General features: G+C 37.7%; 2 protein-coding genes across 4 annotated transcripts in view; both read right to left on the bottom strand.

Moving 5' to 3' along the window:
• Positions 1-16,539, bottom strand: part of LOC144630363 (cyclin-dependent kinase 14-like) — a 45,881-nt gene that overhangs the window by 17,286 nt on the left and 12,056 nt on the right. For all 3 annotated transcript variants that reach the window (XM_078488727.1, XM_078488729.1, XM_078488728.1), the window contains 8 exons: positions 8,335-8,429; positions 6,862-6,941; positions 6,012-6,106; positions 3,483-3,545; positions 3,147-3,208; positions 2,119-2,180; positions 1,292-1,352; positions 569-628 (listed from right to left, as the gene is read on the bottom strand). In XM_078488727.1, the coding sequence (XP_078344853.1) occupies positions 569-628; positions 1,292-1,352; positions 2,119-2,180; positions 3,147-3,208; positions 3,483-3,545; positions 6,012-6,106; positions 6,862-6,941; positions 8,335-8,429 (578 nt within the window). The remainder of the gene's footprint in view (positions 1-568; positions 629-1,291; positions 1,353-2,118; positions 2,181-3,146; positions 3,209-3,482; positions 3,546-6,011; positions 6,107-6,861; positions 6,942-8,334; positions 8,430-16,539) is intronic.
• Positions 12,852-16,222, bottom strand: LOC144630319 (uncharacterized). The gene is given in 2 exon segments (XM_078488666.1): positions 12,852-14,628; positions 14,631-16,222. Coding segments are annotated over 2 exon segments (3,129 nt in total). The 5' UTR covers positions 16,063-16,222; the 3' UTR covers positions 12,852-12,931.

Here is a 16,539-nt window from a genome sequence, read left to right as displayed (position 1 = left end):
TATGATAATCTTCGAAGCTATCCTCTACATACTATAATGTAAATATGGGATAACTAATTATAAATTAAAAATAAATTCCAATCTGGAAAGGTACTTTTTGTCCACAACAACAACAACAAACAGATGATTAAAGAAAAACCATTTGATGCAACCATAAAAAGTAACTTTTAAACATCCAATTAAACATGCAGGGTTGAAATTAATAGGTTCTCTGCAGGTTCAGATTAGTACATAAACTTGGCATCTAGTTTGGGAGATCAATACATTTAGCCAATCTGTATCTTAGGACACTCCTAAACAATCTGGGGATTCCGAAGCTAGTTGCCAAGAGGGTTGTAAAATTGTTTTGTTTGATAAACAGCTGTTTCGAGAAAGGTCGTCAGAAAAAAGCACACAAGTGCACCCAACAACCCGAAAGGTATTATGGGTAGTGGTTCACCATTGCTTGTTTGAAGCAGGGTGCCCAGGTTCGAAGTCAGTTCACCAACTGTGATTCAGTGGGATAGCTATAGAAACCATGAAAAGGAAACAGGGCTTAATTATTCAAATAAAGACTCATTAATCTCACCAGATGTCTAATGAAGTTGTGTAATCTTTTGATCCAAGAAGAACATCTGGAGGTCGATACCTATGAAGTACAAGTTATGGCATTAATGAGTATATATTCTTTATGGAGCTTATAGCTAATTAAAAACAGATGGGAGGAACAGAAAGTGTTTTTCTTAATGTGGATACAAAGTTTTTAAATATTATTCACTAAAAGAAAACACTTCTCAAGTGTCCGTTGACCATTTCAAAGTGTCTGTTGTCCACCTTAAAGGTGTCCTTCTTATAAGGAGTTTAGTTACAGTAAAATGACTGAAAAACGGCAGGGACCATCACCAGGTGTCCATCTTATGGAGTTCTCTGTCTTAAAAATTGAGGTGTCGGTTAAGAGAGAGTTGACTGTAGTTCTATAATAGGAACATGAAAGGCCCAATAGCTGCATGCAGTTATTAAGAACAGGAAGGCCTGGAAAAGTAAAGATTTCTGTTTCAGGCATCCACAATAGGAAGAATAGTTATAAGTCCACTAACATCATAACCCTATAGGTACAAAAAGTAATATACCGGTACTAGTTTTTGCCGAAAAGTTCCCTCGCCAACACATAATAATATACATACCATGAAAGAGCATCCAGGTTTAAGCCCATGGGTTTGTACACGTATAATTTTCAATTCATGATCATCTCATAACAAACAATAATAATCTATTATAATAGAATGAAAAGTTAAAGATAATTTTTCCTCACCAGAGTGTGACAACTTCATGTGAATATGTGTGGCTAGGAACTGACTTGGCACGAGCCAAACCTAGGAAATATAATCAAGGATTAATGATTACTGTAAGAATATCCTCAAAAAATGATTTTGAGAATATCATCAAAATCATACTCCAGAAATATTGAAGCAACTTGATTGATGGTATTTGGAAATAAAGTGTGCCTTCCTGTGGTACTCAAGACAGCAGTGACAATAACCTTTATTTATAAATAAGTAAAAATACAGTTTACATTTGGTGGAAAAAGAAATAAAAACTTCATAGCTCTAGTACAAGCTGCTTGGAATATAGATACAATGTACACTCTAATATAAAATAAAACAAAGGTCAGAAAACAAAATAGTTTGGGTGTAGAAATCCAAACATGTACCTACAAACTGTCACGCACACACACACTGTGTATAAAAGTATAATAAAGTTCTCACTAAATGAGTTGAAAGTGCCTTTAAAATAGTTAAAAGTTCCAGACATTTCGGGCTTAGCCGTTCATCAGTGAAAAGTCTCAACTGAAATCCTGACTTTCCACTGATGAAGGGCTAAGCCCGAAACGTCTGGAACTTTTAACTATTTTAAAGGCACTTTCAACTCATTTAGTGAGAACTTTATTATACTTTTGTACTTTTACAAGTGCCACGCAGCACAAGGAAATTTATTTTTCCATTTATCATTGATTACACACTGTGTATGTCTAGATTAAGAGCACTACAGAGCACTGTTGTTTCGGGAATGGAATTGAATGGTTTCAATTAATTAATTACTATTCCACAGCCAAATAAAGAGAAACAACTCCTAATTTACCGAAATCAGCTAGTTTCAACTCTCCAACTTCATTAATTAACAGGTTCTGAGGTTTTAAGTCCCTAACGAGAGAGAGAAGAAACAAATTAGTTCGTCCAAAAGTGTTAGAATTATAACATTACTGATCAATAACAAAAAAGCCAATGTGTGAAGCAAGTTATTGATAACAAGTTTTCAGTTTTCCCTTTTAAAAAGATCCAGAATTAATACTTATAACGGTCATTGTGAAGAAAAGCTCCCAAAACAACCTGTCGATCGTCTGTGGGCCAACCAACGGTCGTTTGTCGTTTACTGTCAGATCGTGTTACAATGTTTACCGATCTCGTGGGAACAGCCACTTCTGATTGGTCAGTTTCTGATGTCGCCAAAACAAGTGATTCTGACTCATCAAATGTGTTCATCTGATCACCTAGGATGACCCAGTATTCTCACATACAAAAATCAAATATATTCCCTAGTCCAGGGACAACTGACTAAATTTTTGCATTTTCGACAAAGAGACAGAAATGATTGACAACCACAGAAACTCAACTTTCATCTAGACTTTTTGCTTTGAAGGTCAGGTGTGACTGATAACCCTAGCAAAGAAGTGATGTTAACATCAACCAGTTTGAGTCTCGTAAACAGCAGGATTGCAGAAAATTAACTCACCAGTACCTACATTGTTAGTATAAATAATAATTGCATTTCATTGAATAAATATTAGAGCCCACTTTTAAACCTCGTTCTAAAAATCACCAATTTTAAATGGCTGCAGGTATTCTGGGCATATTTTTGTGAAAGCGTGCAGCGGTGACAGGGTTGAGATGTGCTATTACAAAGCGTACAAGAAACTTTTACCCATGAAGAAAAAGTTGCTACATTATTCATGCAGATATCAGTAATTAAATTACATTTATATCAGTTGATAACCTACACTGTAGAATTATAGTAAGTTACAAGCCAATTTAAAAGCTAATAATCATATACAACTGTAATAAGTGTGTTTCACAAAAATACATAACAGTCTATCATCAACACCAGCTAACCTGTGAAGAATTTTCCGTTCATGAATATAAGCCAAACCCCTTAATAGCTGAAACAGAAGCAGCTGCAAAAAAATAAGAGTTACATGTAAGCTGGCTGTTACCTACCGCTTTCCTTTTCTTGACTGTTACTTTTCATGCCTAACTAAACTCTTAGTATATCGTAACATTTTTATATTATTGTAACATTGTTATATGGGTATGTTATTTTAACACTGTAAATGACTTGTAAAGCGCTATTGGATAGCAACAGAGATTAAGTGCTATATAAATAAATTGTTATTATTATTATTATTATTATTATTATTATTATTAATATAAATCATTAGAGCTACGTACCTTGACATTATATGGAGGGATTCCTCTTGGATACTTTTCAAGGTAGATATTAAGATCTGTGTCCTATAAATCAAACAACTTGCGTGTTTGTCAAAGTATTTTGTACCTCCTCACACAAGCTAACAATAGAAACTTCAATTTTTTTGAGCAGCAAATTACAGATACACAGGAACCTGAATGATTTGGGGATTGGATGCAGAGTGCTTTGGGCAAGTAAATAAAAATAAGTACTCAAAATAATTTGGAATGCATAAGCCATTACAGTGTGCTAGGGGTGTAACAATACATCGAAAAAAAAGCAAACTTCAAGGACATGGCTCGTCTCCAGGGCCTTATCTGTGTTCAAAATGGTGGTTCGAATATTAACTCCACCCCCTCTAGGTGAAAGAAATGATTACAATGCTATAAAGTCGCTAATTACAATACTATCGCAATAGTATCGCAATGGTGTCACTACTATCGCAATAGTATTGCAATAGTAATTCGACAATCGCAATACTATCGCAATAGGCAAAATGACCCCAATAGTCACCCCTACAGTGTGCACATGTACGGTGTCTGACATTTGCAGAATGCAGAACGCAGAATGCAGAATGCAGACTAAGAGAATATATTGTGTTACCTTTACCATTATTGAAAGCTAAACGTAAACAGGCTAACCGGAGTGTATAGTAGGCTAAGGTTCCGGAGTGCGTAGTAGGCTAACCGGAGTGAACTTTTCACTGGGGTTAGCCTACTACACACTCCGGTTAGCCTACTATTCACTCCGGTTAGCCTAAATAGCACTTCGGTTAGCCTGTTTACGGTTAGCTTTCAATAATGGTAAAGGTAACACAATATATTCTCTTAGTCTGCATTCTGCATTCTGCAGTCTGCGTTCTGCATTCTGCATTCTGCAGTCTGCATTCTGCATTCTGCAAATGTCAGACACCGGCACATGTATAATTAGTAGACAGGTTAGCTCTATGCTTTAATTATAGCTACTGTAAACTGAAATGTGAAACAACTGTGGTTTTAGCATCCAAAGTAATTCCCATGTGCATTGGTTTTGCATTGCTACACTTAATGATTGGTTTAAAAAAGCTTGTGCCACTATAATTTTCTTGAGAAGTCAGACCACATGAGGCCAAAATTTTGAGTCAATTAGCCTGCCCAGGTAGCCTGTAGACGTTTAAGAACTAGGTTTTATCCATGCACCAGTGCATCCCCGCATGAATCAAATAACAGTAAAAGCCCTCTAAGAGGACATGTGGTTACTGTCTGCAGTAAATGAGAGAGGAGTTGTTTCTTTAGGTTTATTTGATAGCACCCTATTGATACCTACTTTCGCAGGAACGGTACTTAATTTCGCGATTTCGCGATTTTAATTTCAACAGCTTTTTGCATAATTTTGTATTGCAAACACAATTTATACTTAAAATTGATATGACTTTCTTTCAAGTAAACTGGTAGTCTTGTGGTTAGTACGGTCGCCCCTAATGCGTTCGACCCCGGGTTCGACTCCACCACTTGCCGCTTTTTTTTTCTTTTTTGTTGTTGTTTTTAACATTTTCTTTTTTCTTATTTTCTTTTTCTTAGTGTCTAGTGCAAATATTGTGTTTAGCTGTGCGTGCAAGTCCCGAAAACTCCATTTCAAGTTCGTAGTTTGGGTTAAATATTCGTGCAGTGCGTCTTGCTCCTTGACAAACGTCCCACGAACGAAGACTTTAAGACCTCAATGTTCCCTTTTTTCTACCGTTGAGTATTCTTCAGATTCATTTCCTTCCATTCTAGACTTCAAAAGATGTCTTTTAATCATTAACGGAGAAAAAACATTGCATAGAAAAGGCCTCAACAGACGCCATTTTCTTTGTTTGGTCAACCGTGTGAGTAATGGACATGGGAAAACGAGCCTGCAATGTCCCATACATTTTCAGTACGTTTCGGTCAGCGGTTACACAAATAAAAAAAGTCACGGACTTACTTACTTACTTACAGACTGGCCGGCATAATGGTACTGGCTTTGCTAAAAGAGCCAGTAACCACAAAAATGCTTTAATTTAAGCATACATCTAGTAATTCTTAGAGAGTCCAGTGCATATATCCAGTGCAATTTAAAAGCTGCAATTTTTACTAGCACTGTGTCAGAACTGAAAATCACACAATCAATAACATCAGACAATTTTATGAGAAATAAAAATTAATGTTCTGATACAATGTAAGAACAAACTTTTTGTCATATGAAGATTGTAAGGCATCTCAGTTGTTGCCTGCAGTTGTAGTGAGGTCACATCATGTGAGGTGTTCACTTACCAAAGGTTATAAAAACAAGAAATTTAAAAAAAAAAACATCAGCCCTTATAATGTTCACAATCACGTATATTGGGTCGTTGCCTACAAGAAGTTTTGACTATAGTGATTTAACAAGCGTGTGTGTACATGTTTGATAACTTGTGTATTGAATACATTTCCATGCTGAAGATTTCCAAACGACCACCATCATCTTAGGTGATCTGTGAATTTGGTAATTAAACAAATCGTCAAACTTACCACAAACTCGAAGACAAACATCAAAGTATCTTTGGTGTGAATAATGTCATGAAGTGTTACAATGTTGGCATGCTTCAGCTGCTTTAACAAAGAGGCTGAAAACAATTTGGATACAGTAAAAAATATCACAATAATAATATGATACTGACAACATTTTTGATGATAATTGTTATTTTTATTATTATTTTGCTTTTTTGCTATAATCAATTAAATTATATTTATTTATTTATTTATTTATTTATAATAACTATATTGCAAAAAGAGATCAAGAAATGCAAAAAGGTGTCAACAGAGAGGGACCTCATATAATATAACCTAATATATATATATTTGGCATTTAGCTCATTGCAAGAATAGGAATCAAACAAAACAATCAATAGGGCTCTAAGGGTTACTGGTATCTGCTGTGCCAGCCAGTTTTGGCCGGCATGGGAGCCAATGGGTTAAAAAAATACACCTGTATAGTATAAAATAGAATCATGGATATAAAGGCAGTGGTAGTTCTAAGAGATAAATGGATCACTTATAACTTTTTATTAAAAATTTTTTGTTCTGATCGATACTGTTGTAACGATGACAAGAGAATAAGAAATGAAGTTCCTTTTCTATTTCATTTAGTGGAAAGCAAGAAGAAATTCATAAATTTTCTGGTGTTTTATTGTGTCCACTAGTATGATTTCAAAAGAAAAATTTATTTATTTGGTTTTTATGACAAGGATTTTTATCCTGCTCAATCTTGCAGAATATCAATGTGATTTTAGCCTACTTAATTGGCCTACTGCCACTGCAGTCTCAACTATCTTAACTATCAGTTAATTCTAATAGATATCCCAGTTGTCAAACGTCTAACCTTCTCTAATTGCTGTAAATGGTGCTCCCTCCTCTTCTTGCAACCTGATCTCCTTCAGAGCCACAATTTTATTGTTTGCACTAGGATTAAATAATTCAATAAATCTTATGATTTAATTAATTGCCAGAGCTGTTAATTGATTAGCTTAATTAATATGTTTGGAAGGCACAGTGGCCTAATGGGTAGTGCACCAAACTTCAAATTGAGTGGTCTGGGTGTAAGCCCTGGTGCATTGTGTTCTTAGGCAAGACATTTTCCTCTCATAGTGCCTCTCTCGACAACCATGTGTAAAAATGGGTACTAGGGAATTTACTGCTTGGGGTAACCCTGTGATAGACTAGCAACCATCTAGGAGGGGGGGGGGTTGGAGGGGGGATAGAAATACTCCTAGTTGCTTGATGCTACAGAAACCAGGACAAGCTCCAGCCTGATGGGCCACTTGGCTCAACGGCAGGATTTACCTTTTTACCTCATTTAATATGCCCATCAATGTAAACCAGGGATGTTAAAGATGACAATGAGATCACAATGGAGTAAAAATTACAGCTTTAAACAGTGGAATAATAATAGTTACTCGGTATTACCCAGTACTAATAAAAGCTGCTATAACATACTACAACTAAAGCAAAAACTTTATTTTCTGTATAAACAACATTTTCTCAATTAAACGCCCCTGGCATTTATTTTAAACAAGTTTAGCCTCATGGTACCGGCGTTTATTGGACTCTGGCAGTTTATTTGAGCCCTTTGTTCATCAAGCAAGGGTTTTTATTTATTATTTTTGACAAACAGATATCTGGCTAATATACCTACAGCTTGTCATGCCTCAAATAAATACCTAAGGGACCTATTTTCAACTCCACTTAGAGGAGACCGGTGTTAATTCAGTACGCGGCATTTAATCGAGAAAATACGGTATATAATTATATATACATAAACGCTGAAATTGCAGTGAGGAATATTCATAACACAAATATTTGTCTGTCACTGACTATTATCAAACGTTCTAAACAACGTTTGTTTGAAACTCTTATAAAGACGTTTTGGCAAAACGAAACTCTTATAGAGACTTTTCGGCCGAGAATCTTCGGCCTTCCTTGGTTTTGAAAAAAGCCAACGGCTTACAATGGCTTACAACGGTTACATTATGCGCGTGCGACACTCTCGCACACGCATAATGTAACCGTTGTAAGCCGTTGGCTTTTTTCAAAACCGAGGAAGGCCGAAGATTCTCGGCCAAAAAGTCTCTATAAGAGTTTCAAACAAACGTTGTTTAGAACGTTTGATAATAGTCAGTGACGGACAAATATTTGTGATATAACCGGTATATATACATGTTTGTACCAATACACAACATTTTAAACTATTTAAAGGGGGACTTCTAAAATGCCACGTCTGCCAGGGCACAATAACCTCAGATCAGTGATATATAGGAGGGTTAGTATTAACAATAACAGACTTTTAGCTATGTACCTGCAAATCCCTTTAAACACTGTTGCATAGGAACCTTCTCCAAGTTGTTCAAGCTTCTGGTAAGCATCAAGGTGACCGAATGGAGGAGATAGGGGCTACAAAAGAAATTAAACTGTCTAAGCTTCCAAAGATGACATGAAACTAACTAAAAAGCTGACATTGCCTTTGAGCCAACAAGTGCCAGTAACTAATGGCATCTATAACACTTCTTTCAAAAAGAATTGAGTTAGGATAATATGCGAGCCAGCGAGCCATGAGAGCCAGAAATCCCTAATCCCAATAAAAGGCTAACCGCAAGCTACCTAAGCTAACTGTAGGCTAACCAGAGTGCTATTTAGGCTAACCGAAGTGATATGTAGGCTAACCAATGTGCTATTTAGGCTAACCGAAATGGCTCACATGGCTTGCTGGCTCGCAGATTATCCGGACCCAAAGAATTTAGCATCTGATTTAGACTTAGTCTATAATACTTAAATTGTGACTGATTTCACACTACTTTCTATGAGAAGGGGTACACGTAGAAGGGGTACATGGTCGACCGCTTCGCTGTTTTATTGACCTTCACAGCAAATGTATCTATTGGATTATCAAACTCTTATTCTGGAAGTTTTTATCCTGTTGTGGGTAGTAGTTTCCAGGAAACTTGAAAACATTTTTTTTTTCGGGAGCCAAACCACAGGCGGCCCAGGCTCTCTCGTTAATTATTTGCAACGGTCGTTGTCGGTTCGACTCAAGCGATCGAAAAATATGCTTCATAAATTGACGAATTTGAGATCTTTCGTTCCTAAATTACAATAAACTGTAAGCCATATAAATAAAGATCACTTACCTATTGTTGATTGTCTGTTATTGTGTGATTTTGAGGGGTTTTGGGACGTTTATTCCCCACTTGCCGCTGACGCCCCCTACTAATACCAAAGAAAAAGACAAGGCATGCAGCTTCCAACGCCGCCAAGTCCCGACACGGCCCAGAATTTTTCCAATTTCTCGTATTTCCAGGCGTCGCTTCGCCATCCAGCCTCGGTCAAATATAGTTCGATAAATTACCAAGCTTTGGGCCGAAAATCGTGGCAATCGCCCGGTTTTAACGACCTAAACAGCCGCTGCGAATTTTCACATTCGACAAGAATCCGCCATCGTCAGTGGATGTGGCGGAAAGGCGGAGATCATAACGCCGTTATCAAATTCAAAGTTTAAAAAAACCGAGGTCAGATTACGCGTGCAAGCGACAAATGAACATTCTACCCCTCCCTACAGTGCTAGGCGTGTGCGACGAAAAGACATTCCCATGTGGACTCCCATGTGGGTCAAGTTTAGTTTAAAAACAATGTAATGGTAATTGTAAAAAAGTGTAGTAATGAAAGCATTAAAATTGAAATAAAAGTTCATCATAATGATGGTATAAGCTTTTGTCGTTCCTCTTTTGGGAATGTCTTTTCGTCGCACACGCCTAGCACTGTAGGGAGGGGTAGAATGTTCATTTGTCGCTTGCACGCGTAATCTGACCTCGGTTTTTTTAAACTTTGATTTTGATAACGGCGTTATGATCTCCGCCTTTCCGCCACATCCACTGACGATGGCGGATTCTTGTCGAATGTGAAAATTCGCAGCGGCTGTTTAGGTCGTTAAAACCGGGCGATTGCCACGATTTTCGGCCCAAAGCTTGGTAATTTATCGAACTATATTTGACCGAGGCTGGATGGCGAAGCGACGCCTGGAAATACGAGAAATTGGAAAAATTCTGGGCCGTGTCGGGACTTGGCGGCGTTGGAAGCTGCATGCCTTGTCTTTTTCTTTGGTATTAGTAGGGGGCGTCAGCGGCAAGTGGGGAATAAACGTCCCAAAACCCCTCAAAATCACACAATAACAGACAATCAACAATAGGTAAGTGATCTTTATTTATATGGCTTACAGTTTATTGTAATTTAGGAACGAAAGATCTCAAATTCGTCAATTTATGAAGCATATTTTTCGATCGCTTGAGTCGAACCGACAACGACCGTTGCAAATACTTAACGAGAGAGCCTGGGCCGCCTGTGGCCAAACCGAAAGAAAGTGCCGCCATGTTTGTTTTGTGATGCCCAGTCTCCTCTCTACATTTCAAAGCTTGTTACTAAGCATTCATTTTTGTACGAATTTCAATTTCATCCTGCTGAGTGCTTGAAGTGATAATCTTGAAAAATGATATCAAGAGAGCATCTCAATTAGCTTAAGATTGTGAACTCAAACTAAAAAAGAGGTATGACGTCAGGTGAAATTAAAATTTTTGCCTTTGTAAGAGTTGATTCATATAAATTAAAGTTAGCAACAACCGCCGTGTTAGTGTTTTGAAACTGTGCTTGTTTGCCCTTGTTTCACTTGAACTTTAAACTATATTGTCTGTATTTTTTTTCAAAATTCAAGCTTCCAAAATGGGGGGTTCAGCTTATCTACGGGTGTGGCTTATACATGGAACTTTAAGGTATTGGTGCTTTCTGGGACCATACAATTCTGACCAGTTGAAATATAATACAGTATACTGTATATTGTTATTAATTCATCTATTTTACCTATCATTATTTATTCAGATATTGTAAATAAATTTTGGATCATGTATTATATAGGATCTTATTGTAATTTATTATTTTAGATAGTGCAGGTCCACATCAGGACTCAACGTCTTGCCAATTATTTTGTAACCTGCTTTATCAAATAAACCATGTATGTATGTATGTATGTGGAACCCTGCTTTACAGATACCTGCTCAATACAGACACCCTGGTATTACGGACAGTTTCGTTGGTCCCGACGAAAACCTCATACAATAATGATTTCTCTTAAATTAACCCACTTAACACAGACACCCATTAATACAGACACTTTTTCCGTGTCCTGAGTGACAAACTCTAACTTATACATAATTGTCAACACCGCTTTACGGACACTGTTTATCTGTGCGCTGTATCTGTGTAACTTGAAGACATTGGACCCTGGTCAAATAATGACAGAATTTAAAAGCAAGAGTTAAAACCATTTTATTACAAAGAGAAAAAAAATTGCGCGACTTCTGGCATTTGACCCTGTCACTTTCTTTGCCTTTTGCTGCAGCTATCGCTTGTGTCGCAAGCTAAAAGCTTCCGTGCAAAGTAAAGTTATCGACTTTTTCAAATGGGTTTGTAGAGTTTAAAAACGGTTACGAGGTCAGAGTTTGAGTTACAAAGGAAACTTTGTAGAAAACGTTATGTTGCTGTTGTTGCAACATTGTCAAATAATTCCACTGTTGAGTTTATTAAAGTTTAGTTTATGACTAGATCGTAAGGTTTTCGTAAAAACATTAATTTTAGTCAAAGAGTTCACAGTTTGCATTTGTTACAGTTACAATACAATTAAACAATGTTTTGTTGCCATAAAAATGTTTGCCTTCGTCTATGAAACTTGTATTATATCCGTGACTTTTTTCCTGAGACCCCGCTTAATACAGACACCCTGTTGATGTGGACAATTTGGCCTGTCCCCTTGGTGTCCGTATTAGGGTCATTCCACAGTATTCCGTCTGTTGCGGAGGGGAAATTTAGAGACACTTTTATTATTATGGTTTAATAGGTATTTGTCTATTACTTCTGATTATCTATTGAGGCCTTAAATCTTCAAGAAAGCCATCTTTGCTGCTGCCCTGCATTTCTCCAAAATACATAATTAAGATCACAGAGCCTCAAAAGAGGGCTGTTGCGGAGGGGAACAGAGAAAATGGCATTTTTTGTTTTTAAATTTCATTCTCAAAATTCTCTGAATTCTGAAATTCTTTTCTGACCCTAATGGATTTTGCTTTTTTCTCATTATATGCTTATTAGAAAGATCATGAAATAAAACTCAAATGTTCAGTGTTTTTCCAATGAGGCAGCATTTAAGAACATTGTTCGCTGTTGCGGAGGGGAAGTTGCGGAGGGGAAAATTTGTCCTTCTCAGTATTCACATTAAATGAGCACTTTACAGCTGTTTATAACAATCACTTTTCAATAATTATGCAAACATTTGACAGTCTGTGGTATTTAAACATCTTAAGTCTTTCACCCTTTTTTTGTAAATGTCTCAACAGGGGTTAACCTTTGTTATATGAGTTTTACAAAGTTAAGTCAAAAACAGGTATGAAAATACAACTGAGTCCTATGAATGACAATATGTAAGTATTGTCAATAAAGATCATGAAAGAAAACTTAATTGTTCAGTATTTTTCCAATGAGGTAGGATTTAAGAAGATTGTTCGCTGTTGCGGAGGGGAAAATTTGTCCTCGAATATTAATGTCTCAACATTTAGAGGTTAACATTTCTTCTATGAGTTTTACAAAGTTAAGTCAAAAACAAGTATGAAAATACAACTGAGACATACCAATAACAATTCGAATAACAATAAGTATTCAATGTCAATGTTTAACAACAACGAACCATCTAAAACAAGCGGCTTTAAGTCTGGTAAGTTCCTATTCATTCAACAAACAATTTAACTGTTCAGTAAAAAACAGCTGTGAGCTAGGTACAACTATAGCTTCAGCATTCAAAATTACAGGGATTGTTTTTCAGCCATGTAAAAAATCACAAGGAACATCTTTTTTCAATGCAATCAATGCTTCTTGATATATTGGAATGTTTTCTTAACCTGCTCATGTTCTGAAATTGTAAATGGGCTATTGCCTTCCAACTGGACTGGCCCATAAAAAACACAACTTATATGAACGTTGGCAATGTCATCCCTCCGTGGCCAATCAAATAAATTTGCAGCATTGGCACCCTGTCGAACACAATGGAGGAACTTAAACTTAATGAATTGGCCATGAATTTGAAGAACTCTTCCAAAGTAGTACTGGCTAACATAGTCAATGGCATAGTACTCATCGACTTTCATGTTGACGGGAGGGATTGGCAGGATTGAATTTTGGTGCAGTTCAAGGATCATATAGCTTCTCAAATCAGACATGCTGTGAATAGTTGGGACGATCATGGGGCTTATACTCAAAAGACTCCTTGCATACATGCAGGTGAAAATGCCACAGTCATAGTCATTGCGTTGGCTTGGGATGTCTCCAGGCCTGTTGGTATAAAATGACCACTCTTCAACTGCAATGTGACCATCAATTTCTTTCAGTAACTTGGTGACTTTCTGGATTGCTTGATATGCTGTTGGTTTAATAAAGCTGCCTGGCATGCTATCAAGGACCAATACCCGCTGTTGTGGAGGTTGGACAACCAAAAGGAACCAGTGGTGGGAGTTACCACTATTGCAGGGGACAAAAACAAGATCTTGGTTGAGAATGGGGCCCTTTCCTTTTAACACCTGTTGAGCTGGCACTACTCCAACCCCCTTTTCAAACTTCTCCCAGGTGATCACTTCTATTTGTGTGGCGACGCTTGCCCCTTTGACCAGTTCTAAGTACTTGTCAACTACAAAGTTTGTTAACCATTTTTCTTCAGATGTTTTGCCACGTCCACGTAAACTTTTCAGGTCATCAGGGCCAACAAGGTTGCTTCCACCAAAAGCAATTCTGCCAGTTGCAATGCAATCAATCAGTGGTGCCAGAAAAGGTGGTAACTCAAATGTTAAGGAATTCATGAACATGGAGCTTGATGTGATCAACTCTGGTGGTAATCCATGCTGTACATGTATATCCACTTGTTCCTCTTCTTCTTGCTGTCCATCACTGTCACCAATGCCATCATCATCGCCATCTACGACAAAGCAGTCATCATCGTTGTCATCATCATCAGCGTCAGAGTCATCATTGCTGTCATCATTGTCAGCATCGGAGTCATCATGACCATCACTGTCATCACTACTGACATCTTTGCGATTTTCATCCCATCGGACTCCTGGCACTTGTCCATCTTCTTCCTCGTCATTCTCATCTTTGCGTGAATTCATTGGTGGAACCTTTGATGGTACAGTAGGGTCTGGATCCACTATCAAAACATGCTCTCTGCAAGGCTCTTTGTGAAGGAACTGTGAATTTTTGGCTACACTGATTGTAACATCATTCACTTTTGAAGCAAAGTGAATTGCCTGTGTGCGGGGGATTGCTCTACATCGATTCCACCTTTGCTCCAGCTTTTCTGTATGACTGTTGACCTTGGCTTGTGGTACAAACAGTGGGCAAATTCTCTTGCAGACCTTCAGAGAAGCCTGATAAAATTCTTGAGCACTTGAAACAACTTCTTTATTCTGTAGTATGGAACGCCAGACTGCTCGTTTGACCTCAGCTCCAACACCATCCATGGGACCTTTCCCATGAGCAGTTTCAAAAAAGTTTCATGTTGTTTGGCACCAAAGTCTTGCTCATGAAAAAGGATGCTGGCTAGATTGTACTTGTTTCTGAACTGGGAGCTTGGACCATCACTCCAGTAGTGCACCATTGTAACTGGGGTAATCTGCTTGACCTCTTCCAATATAACTTTGTTGAAGGCATATATACTCTGTTTATCATGGCGTAAGTCGTCTGAAATCACAGCATAAGACTTATGTTCCAAGTCACCCTTGCCACTTCTGTAGTAGACGACTGCTGTAAACAAAGTGACTGTATCATTGGACCAGTGTGCTGCCATCACTTCTCTCTGGTGTTTCATCTGGTAATTCTCAGCAAAATCTTCATGGATGATCACTTCTCCCACCTGCAAATTTTCCTTTAGGTATTTGAGCTCTGCAAATTGCCGTCTGATGTTATACACATGCCTTCCAAATGGCTGCAGTTGTTTAATCAAATCTTCTTTGGCATCAGCTAGGGTGCTTTCAAGCAGCTCTTTCCTTACTCTTCCATCATCACAGGTCTCCCATTGGTAATATGATGTAGCAGTGTGTTCATCAATGCCTGTGAAAAGGTCATCCAGTGGTTTAGAAATTCCACATTCATCGCATTCTCTATCCATGCACTTCACTTCATCAAGACTGCAGACTGTTTCACAGAGGAGATCTTCACATGACTTGGGTACATTAGGGAGAATATTCTTCAAGCTGTCAAGGATCATATTGATATTCTCATGATATCTGCGCATACACACTTCCTGATCACGTAAGGACATTGGCATCACTTGACGGGGGCACAGTGAAGCAAACTTTGATTTTCCAATTTTCACACCAGGCTCTTCTTTCTTAAAAAGCTCATACACTTCATTCACATTAAGCAAGAGTAACCTCTTCTGCTTCAACTCTCTTCCTTCTGGAGTTTTCACTGATATGAAGTCTTTCTTCCCAGGGCATATCCTGCTTATGTCATCTTGCATATAGAAATCTTCAACTAACTTTGTTTGTTCTTCAGAGAGGGCATCTGATCGGGTCTTCCTTCCATCTCCTTCAGTTTTCCTTCTTTTCAGGGCTGTTTCACATGTCTCAAGAACAGTTCTCCGTTTCCGTGGGGACAGTGAATTCACAATCTCGGAGATAACTTGGGCTTTTTTTTCACCTTGTTTCGGCAGGCTTTTTTTCACTCTTGTAACAGCCTTTCCAAGGCTTTGACGACTCTTAAAAGCGCCATTTCCTGTTTCATTTTCATGCTTCTTCAGCTTTTTCTCTGCAGCTTGTTTTCTTTTCTTTAGTCGTTCTTTTACTCTTAGGTTGGATTTCTCACTTTCAGACATGGTTGCTTTCTTTTCAGCATACTTCTTTTTCTTCCTTTCTCTGTCTTTTTTCTTGTAGTCCTCATGTTTAACAGGGTCACTTCTAATATTATTTCTGAATTTTTTGCTTCTTTCAGTGTTAGAAGGCATCTCTGACAACACTGTACTTACCAGGTGTACAAGGCAGCCATATTGAATTCAAGCACATGGTTTTTGCCATCCCATAAGGCATTGCATGAGTGCAAATGTACAAAATATGTACTTGCTTCTTTAAGAAAACTGGTTTTCAAGATATAAACATTAATTCTATAGACTTAAGTGCTTATGTTCAATACAACATTGAGTTGTTCTTGCAATGAGGTGTACATCTGACTTTTAAGTCAGTGGATGAAATATGTCAGGGTTTTCATTAAGAATTGTAATAGCAGGAGAATAGTGTCAGTAACCGGAGAATGACTTTTAAAGGTTCCGCATCTTAATAAGAAAATAGGTAGAGGCCTTTGAAATTTAGCCGGAGAATTCTACGTAGTAGAAGGAGAATTCTCCGATCTCCGATGCCTAATGAACACCCTGTATGTAAGTGTGACCATTTATATGAAAGCTACTGATGAGTACTTTCATATGGTA

Source organism: Oculina patagonica, chromosome 11 (genome assembly GCF_052425735.1).
Source record: "Oculina patagonica isolate OP01 chromosome 11, crgOcupat, whole genome shotgun sequence".
Taxonomy (NCBI): domain Eukaryota; kingdom Metazoa; phylum Cnidaria; class Anthozoa; order Scleractinia; family Oculinidae; genus Oculina; species Oculina patagonica.
This window is presented reverse-complemented; position numbering and strand designations above follow the sequence as displayed.